This window comes from Crocodylus siamensis, chromosome 4 (genome assembly GCF_052110815.1).
Source record: "Crocodylus siamensis isolate JL-2025a chromosome 4, ASM5211081v1, whole genome shotgun sequence".
Taxonomy (NCBI): domain Eukaryota; kingdom Metazoa; phylum Chordata; order Crocodylia; family Crocodylidae; genus Crocodylus; species Crocodylus siamensis.
In genome coordinates, this window is record NC_143398.1 from 118,732,402 (window position 1) to 118,754,514 (window position 22,113).

Sequence of the window (22,113 nt, forward strand, 5' to 3'; positions counted from 1 at the left end):
AAAATATTGTATTCAGCTGAGACCTATATATACATAGTGGCATTTCATTTTAATCACAGAAAAATGCAGATTTTGTGCTTTTAATCAGAGAATTTGCTATTTTTAAGCAGAGAAAACCAGTATCTCTGCTTGTGAATCACTTGCCTGTAGTCTGTGCCATCATTGTAATGCAACACTACTGAGTATGTTTCTCTAGTTTTTGTGTGTATCTATTCGGGAAACAAATATTAATGAAATTCACACTTTAAACAAGCTATGAAAAATTACTATAGCTGGTTATTGGACTAGAAATTTAAAGTAAACAAACCAGGGCTGGACATATTTTTAAATTAAATCTAAATTAAAACGAAATTTTTCTCAGAGAAGTTTGGGGTATTTATACATGTGCTCCAGGAGATGCTGAGAGGGAGCGCTTCAATTTAGATTGGCCCCGAGAGCCACTTTAATGAGAGTGCCTGAAGTGTCACGTGTTTCAGCATCCCCGCAATGAAAAATGGCAGTGGGGGTGCTTTAACTAAAGATTGTTGAATGACTTTATTTAAAGTGCCCCCACCACCATTTTTCAGTGCAGGAATGTTGATACAGATGATGTGGGAGTCTGCTGGAGCACAGTAATTACAATGTGCCAGCAGACGCAATTAATCTAGTCTGCTCCGACGCATTGTAAGTACAGCGAGTTGGAGCACTCTCAGGGGTATATAGATGCCCTTTGTTTCCACTGAAACATTTTTCATAGATTTCATAGACATTAGGGCTGGAAGGGACCTCGGGAGATCAACGAGTCCAGCCCCCTGCCCAAAGGGCAGGAAGTCAGCTGTGGTCATAGGTTCCCAGCAAAGATAAGCATCCAATTTGCTCTTGAAGGTGTTCAATGTAGGTTCTTGAACCACCTCCGATGGCAGGCTGTTCCAGACCTTGGGGGCTCAGACGGTAAAGAAATTCTTCCTTATGTCCAGCCTGAAACGGTCTTGCAGGAGTTTATGACCGTTTGACCTCGTCATCCCTTGGGGAGCTCTGGTGAACAAACGCTACCCCAAATACTGGTGGTCACCCCAGATAAACATATAGGTGGCTGTCAGATCACCCCTAAGCTTGCGCTTTCCAGGCTAAAGAGCCTCATGGCTCTCAGCCTGTCATCGTAAGGTCTATTTTCCTGACCTCTGATTATGCATGTGGCTCTTTTCTGGACTCTCTCAAGCTTCTCCACATCCTTTTTGAATTGTGGAGCCCAAAACTGGATGCATTACTCCAGCTGCGGCCTCAGAAAGGCTGAGTACAGGGTGAGAATAACGTCTCGGGATTTGCTTGAAAAGCATCTATGGATGAAAGCCAGCGTTTTGGTCACTTTACTAGCCACAGTATTGCATTGTAGGCTCATGTTCATCTTGTGGTCAACGTTGACCCCCAAGTCTCTTTCTTCCATAGTGCTAGCTAGCGTACCACTGCCAAGCCTATAAGAATGCTGCAGGCTTTTCTTCCCAAAGTGGAGAACCTTGCATTTTTCAGTGTTAAACATCATCAGGTTCTCATCCGCCCATTTGCTGAGCTTGTCCAGGTCAGCCTGGATCATTTGCCTGTCTTCTGGTGTGGATGCTTTGCCCCGAAGTTTGGTGTTGTTGGCAAACTTGGCCATTCCGCTTCTGATGCCAATGTCCACATCATTAATGAAGATGTGGACATTGGATTTTTTTTCTCAGAAAAAACTGAAACCCAAAAAATGTTATTTTTCATTTAAACTGAAGACATTATTTTTGTTTGTTTTGGTATTTTTTTCATTGAGAATTTTTTTATTTGTTTCCTCAGAGTCACATGAAAAATAATTTGGGATTTATTGTTCTACCTTTAAAAAAAAAAAAAACAAGCCTGAAAAATCTGGACCAGATTCTCTTGCATGCCATGACTGTTTTGAGGCAAAGCTGCCCCTAAAACTCTATTTAGCTGGCTAATTAAGCCAATTTACTGCTGTCATGTATCCATACTGTGGTGCAAAACAGACGCAACATCTGGTTTTTTTGTTTGGGTTTTTTTTTTTTTTGGCAGGGGTAACAATGGCGAGAAGGGTTGGATTGCAGTTTTTTTATATTTGTATTGATCTTTGAGTAATTGACAAAATATGACTTGTTGGAAGGGATTAAACTTAAAAAAACCCCTACAACTTGGCTTAAGGCTCATACGCAGAGAGTGGTGGTGGATGGGTTGGTATCGACTTCGAAAAATGTGGGGAGTGGCATCCCCCAAGGATCAGTCCTTGGGCCAGTGCTGTTCAATATCTTCATCAGTGACCTGGATGAGGGCATGAAAAGCACTCTGTCCAAATTCACAGATGACACCAAACTATGGGGCAAAGGAAACACAGTGATGGGAAGAAACCAAATCCAGGTGGACCTGGACAGGTTAGAGAAGTTGGAAGAGAACAATAGGATGCAGTTCAACAAGGACAAGTGCAAGGTGCTGCACCTAAGGAGAGGGAATCACCAACACACCTGTAGGCTGGGGATGACCTTGCCAGCAGCACAGTGGCAGAAAGAGATCCTGGAGTCATTGTCGACTCCAAGATGAATGTGAGCCATCAATGTGAAGAAGTAAGTAGCAAAGCTAACCGTACTTTGCATAACAAATAAGTCCAGGGAAGTGATGCTTCCCCTCTTTGTGGCACTTGGTCAGGCCGCAGCTGGAGTACTGCATACAATTCTGGGCGCTGCAATTCAAGAAGGTTGTGGACAACCTTGAGAGGGTCCAGAAGAGGGCCACTCATATGGTTAGAGTCCTGCAGAGAAGGCCCTATGAAGAAAGGGACTTGGAACGTTTCAGTCTCCGCAAAAGATGGCTGTGTGGGGATCTTGTGGCACTATACAAATTCACCAGTGTGGGGGAGGGTGCCAGGGAATAGGAGATGCTCTGTTTACCAGAGCACCCACTGGAATAACCAGAAGCAATGGCCACAAGCTGATAGAGAGTAGATTTAGGTTGGACAGCAGAAATAACTTCTTCATAGTTAGGGTTGCCAGAATCTGGAATGGGCTTCCAAGGGAGGTGGTGGTCTCACTTATTTGGGGGGTTTTCAAGAAGCGATTGGACAAACACCTGGCTGGGGTCACATGACCCCTGCACTTTTTCCTGCCACTGGCAGAGGTCAGACTCAATGATCCATTGAGGTCCCTTCCAACCCTAACACCTATGAACTTCTTTATGTTTTGGTTATTTGGGTTGTAGACAATCTGACTGGATGAAAATATTTCTTCAAAATGTAGTGATTGTACATACCCTGAATAAACATAATCTTTGTATGTAATCTCTTTCATTTTGGGACCAAATCCTCCCAAAAGGTCTCAGCCTGATGGAAAATGGATTAAACGCTGAAACTAGTTTATGTGCATTGAGCTTCTGTTCTGTTACAGGTTTAAACCAGTTTCTGATCACTTAAACCAGTTCATGTGTAATTCTGTCCCTAGCCCTAGGGTCAGCTGACCCTCCACTTCCCCATATAAACTCCTGACATGGTCCACAAAGCCTCTGGGCAGCAGGGTTTAACTTGACCCTGGATCTCTGTGTTGTTCCTGCTGATTTGTTTCTCTATCCTGCTCTCTGTGTGATCTTCTGGCTTCTTAATTCAGCTTGCTTCTTGGCTCTGCTCTCTACATGATCTTCTGTCTTCTAGATTTGGTTTGATTCCAGTCCCTGCTCTTGGCTTGACCTCCTGGCTCCCTGACCTGGTTGTCCTCAGATTCTGTTCAGCCATCTTGACTGTGCTCTGTGCCTGAACTCCTGAATGGCCCCAGGCTCAGATATTCACATTCTGATGTGACAAAAAAGTGGAAGCAGGCCTGGGAAGAAATCCTCAGACCACTAAATTATATTCCTCAAGACCTATTAATATACATCTGTATGCAGTGCTGCACCCAGCCATTGCCGGGCATGGTTAAGTGAAATGGATGTAGCAGGTTATATTGGTAGCTAAATCTCTGGAATAGCTTTTGGGCCTTGTTTAAGAGAAGAAATCCGTTTGCTGTGGGTAATGTAGACTTGCTTTCAACAAGAATGGGGAAAAAAGTATATCTTTTTTTGGAAAATTACTTGGGTCTCTTCCATTCCTGATTTATAGTTGATCAGCTTATAGTTTAAGACACATGTACTCTCAAAACAAGGCTGAGTTCAGGATAGGATAAATGGCAAAAATTCACTCTTCTGTGAAGTCACAGGGAAAAAAAAATAAATGTTAAATCAGTTGTGACTCATTTTGATTCCTCTTGATGGAGCTAGACTGCAGCAGTAGTTAACAATTACACTGTGAATCTTATATTCTCTGCTACAAAATCTTGCCAACAATTCTCTACCAAAATCCTATTAATTTTTTCTTGCTATCTTTGTTTACAGCTAGCTGCATTGTCCGTGACTTAATTGCAGAGATCCTCCGCTGCACAGATCAATATCCAGAACAGGAAGAGTGTTTTCTCATTTTGTGTGGGTCTGATGAATTTTTACAAAAGTACGTATCTTACTAAGAAATGCCGTTGACTGTTCCTTGCATTGTATATGCAATGCACCAAATACTCAAGTGTTGTACTGTGTTTGAAAACAAAGCAATAGGGAAAGAGCAATAGCAGTGGATACAAGACACAAATCTTCAGCTCATCTTCCTCAAGTTTTGGGAGATATTCACACACTGGGATTTGTTCCAGTCACATTTCAAATGCTTAATTTCTTAAGCATCTGTAATATACTGTGTTTACACTGGTCTGTATTCAGATGGCAGCGTAGTTTACTTCTGGAAGCATTGGTCAAACAGGTAGGAACACCTGCCCTCGAATTCCAGCTCGTCTCAATTTTCTGTGCAGCTCTGTATAGTTAGTTTTGCCTTTCTCTCTGTCATGATTCCCTTATGCCTAAAATGGGGATGCTAATGCCTGTGATGTCTCTCAGGAAATATTACAAGTATGAGTTGATGTCACTTAACTTGTAGCTCTGCAATCATGAAAACTACTAAATAAAGGAAGACAAGTGCTATGAAGTCTTGCCATATAAGGTGGTGTTTCTTTACAGTATATAGCAGTAGTAGAGTAAATGAAGGCACTAAGATGCTACTGAGTGTATGACTGTGAAGAGAGATCGTTATGTGTACGTGCAGTGTGAGGGAATCATTAGAAGTAGGCCTTTCAGAGCATCAGATAGTAACTTGGAACTTCATTTCTAGCAGGTAATAAAGAGCATATCTATGTACTGTACTGGTGAATTCTATAAAAGCTACTAGAAAAGTAAGTTCACATGCCTGTAATCAAATACATTTTGAAGCTCAAGATATAGACATGAATTCCTTAGCATTTCTAAGCTGGCTCTGCACTTGCTCACTTTTTGGTAAAACAGGAGCAAATACATTAAAATGAGGAATAGTAAGCTAGTTCAAAACAGGACCCAGGAAGATGAGAATCAAGACCCTTATTTCCATTTATCTTAGATCTGTGATGAATAAGAGGGTCTGGTTCCCTTCCCCTTCTCCCCCCTTCTCATTTCCTATTAATTGCTAATAAAATGGAAATAATAAGCCATTGTTTGAGGATGAGCTCAGTATGTCTCAGTACAGTGTACAGTGTGTTCTAAACAGCTTTATTTTCAGTTTTTTGGAAGAGAACTCATCAATAGTGGACTGTCTTAATGCTGTACTTGCAGAATCTCTGCATATTTCATTAGCAGTGAAACAAGGTCAATAATGTTCTCAGTAGTTTTCTTTCCCTCTTTAACATAGTTCAAAAAACACTGAGCTGAAGATCTGGCCTCCACAGATGTAATTCTACCCTGCGCTGTTCTTTGATCCCTTTTCTCTTCCTCATCAGAGCCCTTAAAATACATTTTGAAACCCTGAACCAAAGCTGTTCCTAAGGTAACTTAACTTGAAGACTGTAGGGATGATTCAGAAATGAATTTGGACTTCCATCTGTAATTTCTGAGATTATGAGCTGCTCTTTCTTTGCTATCCTTCTTTGAATGTGCATAGTAAATTTGAAAGTACACCGACAAAATACAGAAGGGTGGTGAATTCCAGAATTAGGTTTCTGAACTATAATGCAGCAAGGAGGATTATGTGCCCAAATGTTGCCCCTGCTTTCTTTTTATAGTCACATTGATAGTAAACATAAAGCCTCCGAGCTACCCAATGAACTGTACCTCGCCTCGTGGTGGTTTAATGAGCCAATGGGATTTTGGGAAAGGCATGCATTTGTTATGAGATTGAACTGTATTATCAAGCACTTAATGATGTCTCCTGTAGTAGAATCCAAAAACTTTGATGCCTGGAATCTTTACATGAATGACTTTTTTTTGCTGGAAGTGAATAAATACATTCTTGTAGCTTAGCTTGAAATAACATGGCATGTGGCATTGGCACATCAGTGAAGATGCAAATTTGTTATCCCCCTCACTTTTTTTGTATGCCCCTGAGCTACTGAAGTATCTGAGCTTTTCCTGAGTGGAAACTTATATTCACAACAACCTCACAAATTAAAGGAAGTTTAGATCCAGGACCTTGTTTTGAGGCCCACAGTGTCCACTGTAAAATTCTGGTTTAGAATTATGTTCAGTTTCTGGTTTTCAATTTAAATTTTTGCTTGGTTTCCAAGCTCAGAAAGCTAGGAGTGTCACAGACTAAATGATACCTTTTTCTCTCTACATTTTTTGTAAGTCTGCTTTACACCATCTCTAGAACACTGTCAGGATTCATGTTTGTCTTTTCTCTGCCTCTTCCATCATCTTAAATTATCCTTTAATTGTATCACATCTCAATGTATTCATGTCATTTCCATTTTTAATGCTTAATCTTCATCTATAGTCCATAATTCTACAACCCAAGTAAGCACGAAGTATTCATCCTCACCAGCTGTTCTATTTGTTCTCAAATATAATTGATTTGATCTTCTAGATCTTCTGTGTTTTGGGGGTGTTTTTTTTTTTACTTTATTTTTTTACAATTCTGGATTCAAAGTATCAAACTCCCTGGTCTCCCTGCTACCTGTTCAATATTCCTTTAAACTAGCTATTTCATTTCCACCTTTTAGTTTGTGCAGTGCCTATCTGAAAATCTTCTTTTTATCACCCTTCCACCCAAACCAACAGCATTACCTCTTCTCTCTAAATCTTGCCTGCAAACTTTCATTTTCACTTTAGCATGTGAACAGATGCCACTGAAATGTGGTTTTATGATGCCTTTTTATGAAAGATGTTATAAAAAAATAAATTATATTGAAGTTAAGCAGTCTCTGATGCATAAGTCAGCAAACCAAAAAACAGTTCTTGCCATGTGACAGTAATGAATCAATCCTCCATGCAGACTTTTGCCTTTAGAATTATAGGCCACTTGCTCAGAGCATTTTAAAGGACCTAGTAAAGCATAGCATGGGGCTGTATAAAAGTCTGTCAGTCTCCTTTTTGTTTATTGATGTAGCTGTTGTCAGTAAGAACAACCAATTGTAGTGCAGAACCTATTCATGTGGGGTTTTCTCTTTCTCTTCCTTTTTTAAGGTTTTTAAAATATAGTTTTGAATCCCATTTTCACTCTCATATGGTATGATTAGCTTACTGCTTTCAAAACTCAGCCACTGTAGTAAACAGAAAAACAATAAAACATTTCCATGCATATATCCCCTTCATAATTTACACTTTCAGGCTGCTCTATGACTTTAACGATGACATTTTTGCCTTGTTAAATTCTTTGAAGATTAAGGCCTTAAATAGGAATTGGTTTTCTCTCAAAGTGAAATTTAAGCTATTAATTACAGAAGGGACAAAGTTATCTTCATGTAGATTAGAATCATTAGAAACATGCACCTTTTGAATTAATATGTTCTTCGTAAAACTAAGTCTCATTTTCTCTTGTCATTACAAATTAAACTTCTTTCAAAATGGTGCTGCACCATTGCTATGGTGCCATAGCTATGGTGTTCAGAAATTTAGTGAGGAGCATAAGATAGACGTGCTAGCAGAAGCTCCTTGTTCAGTAGTTCCCAAATGAGGGGTTATAGTACTTAAAAGTATGGTCACAAATGCTGCAAATTGCAAAAGTGAAATCATTAGCCCAGAAGCGTGGTTGCCAAAAGAAAGGTTTGTGAACCACTGCCCTAGGGTAAAGGCAGCTATACTAGCAAAACTCCATCTTTGCTGAAGTAGCTTGTTTTGCGTAGCGAACATGGAGGGGGGCAAAGTGTTGTTTAATAATTAGACAGGCAAACGACCTTTTTTACCAGTATAAACTGCATCCGCACAAGAAATTCTTTACCAGTAATGCATACCAGTGTAGTTCAATCAGCAAAGTGCTGTAGTATAAACCGAATTGAACATTGGCAGAAAGGGGAGTCCAGATAGTATAGCAATTCAAGATGGCATAGCAAATAGGGTTTTTATCATACACACATATATTTGTGAATATTTTTCCTGTTAGACTTACTAATTGTAAAGTAGAGTGGAAGGTAGAAGGGTGGGAGTGGAAATAATTGGTGAAAAATAAGATGAATATATAGGTATTTGAAGGAGAACTCTGTAGGCGTATAGAGGGTTGTCCTAGAAGAATGGAAGCAGGGGAGGCTGAAAGCAAGAATAGGACAAAAGTGACACAACAGTGAGACAAGAAGCAAGGGAAAAAGAAGAAAGTAGTAAAAAAGGAGAGAGATGCAGGAAGTAGTACAGAGACCCAGAATGAGGATGAAGAGACCCAGCAGTGACGATAAAGCGTTTTAACTTCTTGTGGAAATTTCTTGTGCAAAGAGACAGGTAGTCAGTAAAGGGACTTGTGCAAGGTAGTGATATAATAGCTACATGCTTTACATCAGCACAAATATTTCATTACTCCAGTATGTTGGCTTCTGCACTCTTCTTCACTCCTAAATATGTTCTTCATGTCCTTGACACCAAGAAATCTTGCAAATGAACAGAAGCACTGTCAAAAGACCTTGCTCTAGGTATTTATTCTGTCAAATGAAAATGGGTTTCTCCTTCTGCAACCTTCTGTGCATTTGTCACAGTGCCACATCTACAATTACACTTTTTGTGACTGGAAGTAAGGGGCCTGCCTTTTACCTAGTTACCATGTGGAATAGATGCAGAGCATTTACTCATCATAAAAGAGATAAATCCCCAGATGTTTGAACTCTCTGTAATTGTATCTAATGACAGCTATATATAGCCCTAGTTAATTATTTAAAATTATATTTCTTTTTTTACCAGAGACCGACATGTGTGACAGTACATTCTGCAGGCTCCTATTTCTGTTGATTATTCATAAGAACATTCATTTTAAAAGTAAACAGAATAAACTTGACTGCAGTCCCTCCGAGTACAGCTCTTAGATGGAGATAACCCCAATTTCCATCTGAATTCTGAGTCTTCCCTGACACTTGATAAATCTGAAAGAACCTGTTTTTCCTAAGTGGCCCAGAGGCTAGAGAACAACTTGCCAAACTGAATAGCAGTATACATTTGGAGCATTCCTTCTGGCTGTTTTATGTCTGAAGGTTTGAATGAAGCAACATGAATCTGACAGAAGATAAACTGAATATGTAACTGATGCATGTTAACTTGCCCCAATGAAAAAAATAAATTGTCCTTGCAAAAATCAATGCCATTTTGTAAACCAGTTAAACCCCAGGGATTTTTAATTTGTAACATGTATGTTGGGCTTTACTTTTGCATTATTTCATCTGGTTTGAAAAAGAGAGCAAGAGAAAACCAGTGCAAAAGCTTTAAGCCCCCATAAAATTTAAATACAAGGTCAAACATTCAGCTAAAAGGCAATCCCTAGCATTGCTAAAAGGAGCTATCAGAGTTGGGTGGGGTTTAGCAGTTATTTTGGTATACACTTTCTATCAAGAGTTGTCAGAAACAGCCCCTAAAACAGGGGGTGGCAACCTATAGCCTTTAGGCCACATCCAGCCTGCAAAGATATCTTATCCAGATTACCACAGCAGGGGGAAATTGGCAGCATTCAGAATTAGCTGCATGCGGCAGCATTCAGCATCAGAGAGAATTAGCGGCATGTGGCAACGTTCAGTTGCAGAGGAAATCAGCAGCACATGGAAGCATTCAGCAGTAAGGAAAACTGTAATGGCTGGGTTGCAAGCCATGGCCCACTTGGGACTGAGCTGCATTAATGCAGCCTGCCATTAATAAAAGGTTGCTGATCCCTGCCTTACGAAACCATTCCAGCTGTGGATGACCCTTGTGGTGGGCCACATTTTGCTGCCACCTAATCAATTTGGTGGAGCAGAGAAGCTGACCCATTTTGGGATCGTGGTTCAACTGTCTTTATGCATATAGGGATCAAATGTAATTTTAATATTTTTCAAGTTAGCTAACAAAATATAGTAACAATAGCAATCACTTCTCATTAGCCACCTATCTGTCATCTTGTGCTAGATAACTTGCATAAGCTAAGGTAATTTGAGGTTTTACACACAGCACAGATTCCAAAGATGGAGTATGACTTTGAATGCTAAAAGATCTATTTGTGTGCAATACTTTCCCTCCTCCTTCATAGTTGACCTCCATAGAATATATTTGAAATCAGAACTTCAACTAAGTTTGGTGATTCTTAGGGTGAAGTAACATGTTACACTTAGGCCATACTAAGGGTGCTTAAAATGTGAGCATTCAGAAGTTAAAACTTATTAACTTGTCCTAAATACTCTCTGAGAATGTCAAAGTTAGGCCACTTCAGGCAAGGGTTAACTGGGCCCAGCTCATGTTAGTGTAACTTCAGTTTTCTCCACAGGGATAAATTAGCAATCTGTAGTCCCCCAGCATCCCAGGATACAATGTTGCCAGCTCCCTCCCCAACAACAAGTCCAGATACCCTGGCTCTTAGCCACCCTCTAGTGGCAAGTCTGAGCCGTGCAGGTGAGAAAGGGTATGAACCCTTAATGTGTGATGCCCACATCACATTCTAACTTTGAAGCTGCATAACATTCCAGAGATTCGGTGTGGTCTAAGTCTAACATGTAACTTCACCCTCAGCCTCTTTCACCCATCCCCGAAAAAACAACCCTAACCAAACTCTAACAGGCTTCTACAGATACAAATCAAGAAACAGTGTCCCTATATCACATTTTGTTTAACAGAATATTGGAAACTAATCTAAATATAATTTATGGGGTGTGTAGGAAGCAATTGGCAAGTGGAAATGATTTCTTTTCCTTCTCTCCAAATTGCAGTGATCAGACTTTGGGTAGTCATGACAGTCTCCTCAAGGCAGCCACTTCCATTCAGCTTCATCTACAGAAAGGCACCAGCTTCCAGCAAAGTTTGGCTCGAACGGTTTGTCCTTTTGTTTCTTTCAGTATTCCTGAAGCAATGAAATTCCCTTGATCCCTTTAATTAACAATCTGCAATGATAATCAGAGAGAGGTAGTTGCTTTCCTGAGCATGCATACATTATTGCTGAAGTGTAATTGAAATGTATTGGGAATATTTTTGTTTCTCTCTGCTACTCTGTCCTTTTGATTATTATGGAGAATACTTCAACATAAGACCAAATGTTACTTTTTTTAAAGGAATTTAATTTGATCAGAGTCTAACAATACTTGTGATATCAGCCTTTTTCTAGATGGTCCTTGTAGATTTTGAAATTGAGTAATTGTAAAAATACTTCAAGTATTGTACAAGATAAATCAGATCCAGATCCTAGGCTTTATTACTGAAATCCTGAGTATTTGGATAAAAGAGAGAGATCATGCTTGCATATGCATGTGTCTAAGCATGCACATATTGCTTTTAAACATGTTGTCTTATCACTGTTCAACTCAAGAGAGATCCTTGTACAGATGATTTGTGATTAAGATACCCTGGAATGGATTATTGAGCTTTAATTACACTGATCTATGTTGCTACATATAAGCTTTATTCCCAGTGGGCAACCTTGAATTACTTCTAACCCAAACTTCACAGTAGAGAGGAAACTTTGATGTTCAAGGCAGTTTTCACTGGTGATGTGTTGACTTTATCCACAGAAAGTTCCAATTATCTGCTTTAACCAGATACAGTATCAACTTGAGTCTATCAAAATATAGATCAGATAACAGATTACTAATGTAAAATAACAGTTTCTTTTTTTTTCTATTGCTGATATATGTCACCATAAGAAATATCAGATTCTGTGCAGTATCTCTACTATACCATTAAAAAATAGAATAATGAGGCTAAAGAGGATATTGATTTAAAAATAGCATTTTTTGAGCCCTTTGTTCCTTTAAACAGATAGAAAGCAGAGTGAATATACAGAAATATACAGTAGTGGCTCATGCTGTGTGTGCTCTTCTTTACAAGGACTTGTATTTAGGTTCATCCTCCCTCCCTTCCCTCTGCAAGCAATTGGCAAATATAGTATATAAGATTCCATTGGTAGCAGGAAGGTTTTTAGATTCAGGGAACAGGAAGTATGAAACACAGAGGCATTTGTCACTAGGCCACCATTTCTTCAAATGGTTGGTGACCCCAGTTCATCTGGCTGTCTGGCAGATGATCTGTAGAAAATGTAATAATAGCCACTCTTGTGCAGTGCAGTGAGCAGGAATTACTGAGATAATATAGGAATTTCTGGGTGAATTCTGTCACCTGCGTCAGTCTACATGATCATAATACTCCCTTCTAACCTTCTAATTTTTGTGTAAAAAAGTTTAACCTTCAGAGGTGGTCTCAAACATTGAGCAGACAGTATCTTTTTTCAGGTGACCAGTAGCATAATTGAGAGGTGGTGACCAAGACAACAACCTCAGGTGCCACCTTTGGATGGATGGGGGGGAAGCTAGCTGTTTCTGCAGTGGAAGCTGATCACATTGCTGTAGTTGGCGCAGCCAGAGCTGGTATTATGCTGGGTGCTGTGTGGTTGCCCTGGACATGGATCTATGCTGCTGCACCCCTTCAAGCCGCAGTCCAGACTCCAATACTCAGATGAGATGTTTACTGTAGAGTAGACCAATTAGCTCTGCGACAAATATCTTGGTGTCTATGCAAGGCTATTATGCTGAAGTAAACTAATAAACTTTGCAGCAGGGTAGTACATATAAAAAAAATAATACCCTACTGAGGAGTTTTTTACTTTGCAGCAGTGTATGTGTAGATACTGACAGCTGACTGGGGCATGAGGGTACTTCAGGGTAGGGGCTGCCTGCTGGCTAGCCCCAAACTAGAGCACCCTTCTGCCCCATTCAGTCTCTCTGCAGCATGTTGATCTGGGTCAGAGCAGGCCTGGGCTCACAGGCTAACTCCCAGGGCTCTCTGCCAGCTGGCAGTACTCTGACCCGGTTCAACAGGCTACAGTCCCAGGCACACATGATATTGTGGCACCTGGGAGCAATAAATTCCAGCACAGTAAACACTGGAGTAGTATGAATGTCTAGACACACTCAGTTTCTGGAAGTCTGTTTTGCCCTCACAGTTGATAGTGTTTAGAGGAATTAAATGGAAGCTGAAGTCCGAGGGTTGCTAGTCACAGATCATCAAGAGAACCTATCAAACAACCTAGCACACCTAGCATTTTATTCTATGACTTCACGTTATTTAAAAAAAAACAAACCCTTGAGATTCTGTACCAATGTCAGCTGATGCCTTCTGCAATAAAAATTCATAACTATCCTTCAAGGCAATTATGAAACTTAATTTTTTAAGTTCTCTGAGATCTTCAACTAACAGGGCTTATAAACATGCATATCATTACTATCTATTTTACTCTTATTTATGATTGCATAAGTGCCTCATATTTTACGGTGCCTGGAAGAAGGGAAGCAGCCTTTGAATGTTAAATTTGTCATGGAGTAAGCACTGGTAAAGTCATGAAGCTCAGGAAAAAATATTTTGTTTTAATTCACGAAAAGCAGAAATGTGCTGCCCAGGTCACCCTTATTGCTGAACTGCAAAATTACCAATTACAAATGTGTAAATGATATTTTTAAAAACTAAAAATTCTAATCTGTGGTGGTGGGAAAAAATACCTTGGCTTTTTCAACCTGATTCAGTTCAAATCTGTCACATGGACAAATGGCTTATGGACTGTTTAAATAAAAAGATAAAATGCAAAGAGATAGGATAGTCCCATATCTACTTCAGTGCTCAGAATATGTCCTCACCACACCCCAAATGTGGCTGGAATTGTGTGCTTTCAATTCTGCCAACTCCCCTTCTCCCACTTAGGTATGTGAATCCCTTAAAACATGGTGGTAATGCCACTCCAGATGCACTTCCTGTGGCAGCTGCAAAGCAAGCTAAAGGCAGAGATCTTCAGAACAGTCATAAGGAGGGAGCACCACTACAGTGGTTTTCTTGTTTTGCCAAGTTTGTGAGGGCACCTGGTAGAGCTAAGGATCAAAGACACCAGCCCCAGAAACCAGGCTATCCATCCAGTAATGCTTACATGCAGGTAAGGAAACAGCAATATCAGTTCTTCTCTCCTGAACCTCTTTTCCAACTAAAATATCAGTCTAAGAGCAAAGCTTTTCTAAAAGTTTTGTAAGGGTACACAAATATATTTCCAGAGAAAAGCAGTTCTTGTGATGAAGGATTCATTGTTCTTGTTCATCAACTCTTCAACATGCTGTTAGTTGCCTGAGCCAAACAGCTGTGTTAATGATTACATCTGATGGCAGGTTGTCCTTGAGAGATCATCTTTGAGAGGGAACAGTACATTGGAAGAAAGAGGGGCAAAGGACCTGGCATTGTGTCTTCATACTTCACATTGTTAGCTATTTATCTGCAGTACAGAGATTATGGCTAGGTGTAGAAAAAAGCACAAGGCTGAATCAGTTCAGTCTTTGCAGGTTAGTTTAAGATGCACAAATTAAATTGAAACAGGCATGATACAGGAAATGCAGCCACATGCCTGCAGTGGCTCAGGCCAGAAGCTGGGAGGTGCTAGAGCACAGATCTGGCTGTGTGTTCACTCCCTCTTCCTGCTGCCTCCAAGGTCTCTGGGATTTGCAGTCCAGAATTGCAGCAGCAGGACTCTTTAGGGTTGCTCATCACTTCCTCTTCCTGCTTCCAGGTGCCTCTGGGATTTGTAGTCCACAGTTGCAGCCAGCAGTAAATTTGAGTGGGGGAAGGGATGTTTAACCACCTTCCCTGGCCCCAGACACCAGATGGGACGGGGGTTGGAGGGGAGAAGTCCCCCCACATCTCACTGCAGACTGGGCTGAATTCCAAGCTGAGCTTGCTTCCCCCCAACCTTTTGTCAGCCAGCCCTCATGGCTCCAGCTAGGCAGCAGTGGGGCAGGGCCAGCTCTGCTCTCTGGAGCAGAAGCACAGCCCAGCCCAGGGCTGCAAAGCATTCTGGGATGATACAGGACTGTGATTTAATTTGAACTGGGAAGGGGTCAGGACAGAAGTTTAATAAACTTGTTTGACCCAAATCTGTTAAGTCTGATACTACATTCAACCAGGTTTATCTTAAACCAGTTTAAGTGATTTTGAAACTGGTTTATGTGCACTGAGCTTGTGTTCTGTTACAGGTTTAAACCAGTTTCTGATCACTTAAACTGGTTTATATGTAACTGCTGTCCCTAGCCTAAGTGACATTAGACTGGTTGAGCCAAATCAACAGTTAATGTGAGTGCATGAACCTCCAATGTTTTCTGTGCTTTTTAAACTTTTCAACAAATGCATATTCTGATATACTTTAAGGAGTAACCCATCTGATGATAAGGGTTCAGATTCATATTCAGAGCAGTATAATATCAAACTTATTAGGAGTGTCCTTCTCCCTTAACTGTTTTCCTGGATATCCATGCATCTATTGGAGTGGGGGAGGAGAGAGAGATATTTTTTTTCTATAAAGTTTTAGGAACTTTTAATTGTTTTAATTAAAGAAAGACAGGTAGGTGCTTACCCTAAGCAACACACAGAAGAATGGTAGCATTTTGCTTACCAGAATGAAAAATGAGTGTGTATAAGGGCTTTTTCATAGGATTATTTATAAAGCAGAGAACTCATAAGCCCTCAGAGAACCAGTAACTGAATGTTCAAAGTGCTTAGGCAGTGCGGCTGAAAAAATATTGTTAAAGGTAAAAAAAAAAAAAAACAATCCATGGAAAAATGGTACCATATTTATTTGAATAAAAAGATGGCCCTGATTATAAGATAACCAGTAATTAAATTCTATATATAGAAAAACTATAAATTTGTTATAATTTTCCAGGTATAGAATCTAATTATTGGAAGCTTACCTTGAATTTGGCCCCCTCTCACTGCTACAATCTCATGGTTAGAGACCCCCCTTGCTCTCTGCTTCCTCTTAACATTTTCCCCTGGTGGCCCCTTTCCCCTCTCCTTAATGTCAGACCCTGCTCTCCCTGAGCACCTGGAAGTGAGGAGCAAATTTGAAAAAAGCAAACAAAATAAACCCCTTGAAATTAAACATGGCTATAACAATTTGCATATAGTTCCCATACACTTACTTCAGAATTGATGTATGTTACCTTTTTTTGAAGTAGAAGGGGCTGTGGCAAGTGGCTGGGCTTTCATAGGCCTGGGGCTGTACTCTGAACATATGCAGACATTTGGTAGGCCTCTGAATTCGGGCATGCCATTTTTAGGCTTTTACACCCTGTGAATGTGACTTCGTTGCAAGGTTGAAGATGATGGTGCTGAGTGTGCAGCCTTGCTTCACTCCAGGCTGGATAGGGATGACATGCATCTTCTCGTCTGGCAACCAGATGATTGTGATAGTATAGCCATTGTAGGGCTCCCACATGAGGTCGATGGTACTGACCAGCATGCCAAGCACTTGTAGGGTGTTGAAGATGTGGCATCTCAATCTATTCCAACATATAGAGTGGGACTGAGCTTTCAGCACAATCTTAGAAGTGGAAGAAAATATTTTATGAAGGTGTGACTGTTACCTGACACAGGTTAGGAAGCTTACTTTGAGCCACTTAAATCTGAGTTGAGTTCTTCTATGTGCAGACATTCATGTGGACAGCTGGAAGTACGTCAGTTGGAGATAAGCACTGACAGGTCCAGGGCAGGGTTGGGGTCTGTCCATTCTGGAGCGGGAGCATAGATTCATAGATGTTGGGGTCAGAAGGGACCTCAATAGATCATCTAGTCTGACCCCCTGCATAGGCAGGAAAGAGTGCTGGGTTCAGATGACCCCAGCCAGATACATATCTAACCTCCTCTTGAAGACCCCTAAGGTAGGGGAGACCACCACCTCCCTTGGGAGCCCATTCCAGATTTTGGCCACATTCCACATTTACTATGAAGAAGTTCCTCCTAATGTCCAGTCTAAATCTGCTCTCTGCTAGCTCTTGGCCATTATTTCTTGTAACTCCCAGGGGAGCCTTGGTGAGTTCAGCCTCACCAATTCCCTTCTCTGCCCCCATGATGAATTTATAGGCAGACACAAGGTCGCCTCTCAACCTTCTCTTGCAGAGGCTGAAGGACTCTAGGTGCCCTAGTCTCTCCTCATAGGGCTTGGCTTGCAAGCCCTTAACCATATGCGTGGCCCTTCTCTGGACCCTCTCCAGGTTATCCACATCCTTCTTGAAGTGTGGCGCCCAAAACTGGATGCAGTATTCCAACTGCGGTCTGACCAGTGCCAAGCAGTTTAGGGCGGGTGTTAAAATAACACAGCCCTGAGGATGTGGCAAGTTCCTGGGCTTGCACAGCCCTGAGGCTGTGCTATGAAGATGTGCAGACATTTGTTAGGTTGGGATGACCCATTTTAGATTGAGTTAACCCAGGCCATTCAGGCATACCATTTTTAGGCTGATTGAAGCCCTGTGAATGCTCAGCCATTTATATAACCCTAAACTTAGGGCAAACTAAATGTAACACTTGCATATCCCTGTAGTTATTCTTTTGACAATATGTTTCACACCTATAGCATGTGTACAACATTTAGCTGTTATAAAGTGTTGCTTGAGAAGTGGCTTCAAACACCATCCACACAAGCTTTACTGAGTGGAAAATTAAGCCCTTAATGGGGGTTGGCATTGCCAGTGAAGAGCTTTCAGCGCAAAATCCAATCCGCAATCAGCGCAAAACTTCTTCATAGAGAGGCTGCTGACAGAGTTCCTTTTCAGCAAGAACTCAGTCAATACCTCATGCTCCTTATCTCTAGAGAATGTTTTCACATTTTTAATACCTGGGTGAAGTACAAATCTTCAACAGCAATCATTAGCAGACATTCATCCTGAGAAACAATGAAGATTGTGCTTTTGGTGTGTTACCGGGTACCACCACAGCTTCGAGTGGCTGACTCTGATGCGTGACAAGCAGACCCTCCAGCAAGTTGCACATACAAACTCAGTTGAGCTTGCACCAGCATGCCGAGTATCGTTTAGCCTTGCCTGCCCCGATTCCGCTTCTCTATCTCATCATTGACCCTCTCCATCTCAAAGCAATGTAAGCTCTGCTTCACAGAGGCTTTCCATTCACAGCGGTCCAATGCCATTGACTCCCAGTGTTGGTCATTGATGCGCAGCTCATGAAGGTTTTTCTTGCAGATATCAACAAAATGAAGTTGAGTCCATCCAAGTTGATGACCAGCTCACCCTAGAGTATGTCCTTAGAGATTCAGCCATCACTTACATGATTTACATGTCCTAAGCAATGGAGGCAGCCTTTTCCAGTGGGCCAGGAATCCCCCAGACCCTAGAGTGGTGCAATGCAGGCTGTGGCCTCACTGTACATGCACAGATTTAAAAGGGCACGCCAACAGCAGAAGCCGCACTTTGGGGTCCAGCTGTGGTGAGAGATGCATGGGCAGAAGCCTGTCATGCCCCTGCAAGTCCAGAACCCCCGAAAGATGGAGTGGACCCTGACCTTGACCCCCAGCACAGCTAGGAGGTAAGCAAGGCCTGTAATGGGAGAGAGTTAGCCAGTTGCAGAAGGCAGCTGTGAGGAGCCGAGAAGGGTCATGACTCCCCCCCGCCCCGGCTCCTACTTGGCCCAGGCCCCCAGAGATCCAGGTGAACTGAACTTGCAAACAGATGTGCTCTGGGCTCAGCATGCGAGTTAGTGCGGGATTTCATGCAGGAGGGTGCATAGGAAGGGCACAAGGCCATAGGTGGGTATGAAGAGAAGGGTTGGTACAGCAGTAGCCCAGATTACTACCTGTGCAATGGTGGTTACATGCCACACCCTGAAGACACCCCTTCCTGCAGCTGGAGTCCCCCCCTCTAGTTACCACTGAGGCCTCTACCCAGATGGAGCCCATGGCTTCAGCCTCCACCCAGACAGAGTCCATGGCTCTTGGCTGTGGGGGACTGCCTAGAATGAATGCAGGTGGCTGGAATCAGGAGCAAGGACACCTCCCTTCTTGTGGTGTTCTCCTTATTAGAGTCCCTGGAATTCCAGATATGGGAGCTCCAGGCTGTGGTGCAGAGGCTGCATGCCATCAGGGATGGCAAAGAGGCGATTGATGCCCACCACCAGGCTCTTCACCTGAAAAAATGAGGAGGGAAGAGCATGGAAGGCTAGCAGGATGAGGGTGGACAAGAGGAACTCCCCTGAAGTCTAGCCAGGGGTCACTTAGACAAAGGTAGTCTCGGCTCCAAGGCAATCTGCACCAGGGTCACCATGCTCTAGAACTTCACAACAGATACAAACCCCTCACAACATCAGCAGAGGCTGAAGATTTGCTGGCACCTGAGGAAGGCAGGCAACCACCAGCCACACCTAAGAAGAGGTGCACAGTGGTAGTTATGGGAGACTCCCTCTTATGGAGGACTGAGGGTGCGATCTGCTACCCTGACCCCTTAACCCACAAGGTCTGATGCCTTACAGGGGCCTGTATCCAGGATGTAAATGAGAGGATCCCAAAACTTATCCAGCCCACTGACCACTACCCTATGCTCCTCATCTATGTGGGCACAAATGACATGACATGGAGCAATCCCAGCCAGGTCATGAGTGACTACAGGGCTCTGGGCTTAGAGGGTTGGGGGCACAGGTGGTTTTCTCCTCAATCATCCTAGTTACAGGCCATGGGAACAGGAAGAAAAGATGTATTGAACAGGTAAACAGAAAACTGAAGCATTGATGCCTCTATAAAGACTTCAGCTTCTTCAATCACAGTCCACACCTCAGGGAGAGTGGCAGCAGCCTGCTGGGAAGAGAAGGCCTCCACCTCACCCCAATGGGAAAGAAGCTCTTTTCAATTGGATTAGCTGACCTGCTTGACAGCTTTAGACTAAGATTGCTGGGGGATGGGCAGACAACCATTGAAACAAGCCCAAGAGAGGACAAACACATAATCAGTAGATCAGGAAACCCAATCAAACTTACCCCTACTCCAGCCAAAAGACAGGACTCTCCTAAGCACACAAAGAAGCCAAGGGCTTCAAATGGCAGGCTTAGCTGCCTGTACACTAATGCCAGGAGTGTGGGGAACAAGCAAAAGGAACTGGCCCTCCTGCTTAGCAACAACAAATATGATCTCACAGGGATAACAGAGACCTGGTGGGACTCCACCTATGACTGGACCACAGGTATAGGTGACTATACCTTGTACAGGAAGGATTGGGCTAGGAGGAAGGGCAGAAGTGTAGCTCTTCATGTCATGGAGCAGTACACTTCCCTAATAGCTGACATAGGCACCCAAGGAGGGCAACTTGAAACCCTCTGGGTTAGAATATGGGGAGAATATGGTGAAGAGGATATTACTATAGAAATCTATTACAGACCTCCTAACCATGAGGAAGAGCTTGACCATGAATACTCTAGGAAACAAACAGAGGCTGCATGTTCTCAGTGCATGGTTGTCGTGGGTGATTTCAACTGCCCTGACATCTCATGGCAGGAGCATTCACCCATTCAAATCTGATCAGTTGCACATCTTCCTCACCTGCATTGATGAGCTCTGACTCAAGAAGTCCATGGGCTGACACAAAAAGAGGCACTGCTAGAACTGGTTCTAGCCAAAGGGGGTGATCTAGTGAGCGACCTGAGGTTTGAACGGAAGGTTCAACCTTACAGTGATCACAAATTGATCACCTTCTTTATCCATCGCAAAGGTGGCAAATCAGTCAGCAACACAGAAATCCTCAACTTCAGTAAATCTGAGTTTCACAAGCTCAGGAGGTTGGTTGTTGAGGCCCTGATGGATCACAATCTGACAGGGAAGGGTGTCCAAGAAGAGTGGCTGCTCCTTAAGGACGTGATCCTAAAACTACAAGGGAAATTTATTCTAGCCCACAGGAAAGGTAGTAAAAGGCCTAGGGAAACCCCCCTGGCTAAATAAGGAACTCATGGACCTCTTCAATCTTAAAAGAAAAGCTTATAAGGGATGGAAGATAGGAAATACATCTATGGAGGGTTATGCATCACAGGCCCACACCTGTATGAGGAAAACCAGACAAGCTAAAGCTGATACTGAGCTCAGGCTGGCTACAGGAATCAAGGACAATAAAAAGTCCTCCTTCAGATACATAGGAAATCAAAAGAAAAATAAGGGCAACACTGGACTCCTGCTGCATCGAATGGAGTAGCTGACAACTGACACCTAGGAAAAAGATAATCTTCTCAATGATTATTTTGTATTGGTTTTTCACCAGCTCACATGGGGTCACCCCACCTGACAGGACATAGGACTATGAGGGTACAGGTGACCATACACCTACATTTGGTGAATACCTTGTGAAGGAATGTCTTGAGAGGCTGGATATCCATAAGCTGTCAGACCCTGATGGAATGCACCCAAGAGTGCCAAAAGAGTTAGCTGATATCATAGCTTGACCATTGGCATGGATATCTGAGAACTCGTGGCACTCAGGAGAGGTTCCTGAAGACTGAAAGAGGGACAATATGGTTCCTATCTTCAAAAAAGGAAGGAAGATCCAGGGAACTACAGGCCAGTCAGTTTGACCTCAATCAGGTGTAGACATTGGTGTCAGCAGTGGGCTGGCCAAGTTCACCAATGACACCATCCACAGCTGAGGACAGGAGGATGATCCAGGCAGATCTTGACAGGCTCAGGAAATGGATGGATGAGAACCTGATGGTGTTTAACACTTAAAATGCAAGGTTCTCCACCTTCGTAAGAAAAACCTTCAGTATGCTTATAGGCTCGGCAGTGCTATGCTGGCTAGCACTACAGAAGAAAAAGACTTGGGAGTCATCATTGACCAGAAGATGAACATGAGCCTT

General features: G+C 42.3%; 1 protein-coding gene across 1 annotated transcript in view; it reads left to right on the forward strand.

Moving 5' to 3' along the window:
* Positions 1 to 22,113, forward strand: part of PIK3C2G (phosphatidylinositol-4-phosphate 3-kinase catalytic subunit type 2 gamma) — a 367,788-nt gene that overhangs the window by 18,107 nt on the left and 327,568 nt on the right. Inside the window, exons 4-5 of the mRNA XM_090041603.1 lie at positions 4,375 to 4,486; positions 11,190 to 11,292. Coding sequence (XP_089897729.1) covers positions 4,375 to 4,486; positions 11,190 to 11,292 — 215 coding nt within the window. The remainder of the gene's footprint in view (positions 1 to 4,374; positions 4,487 to 11,189; positions 11,293 to 22,113) is intronic.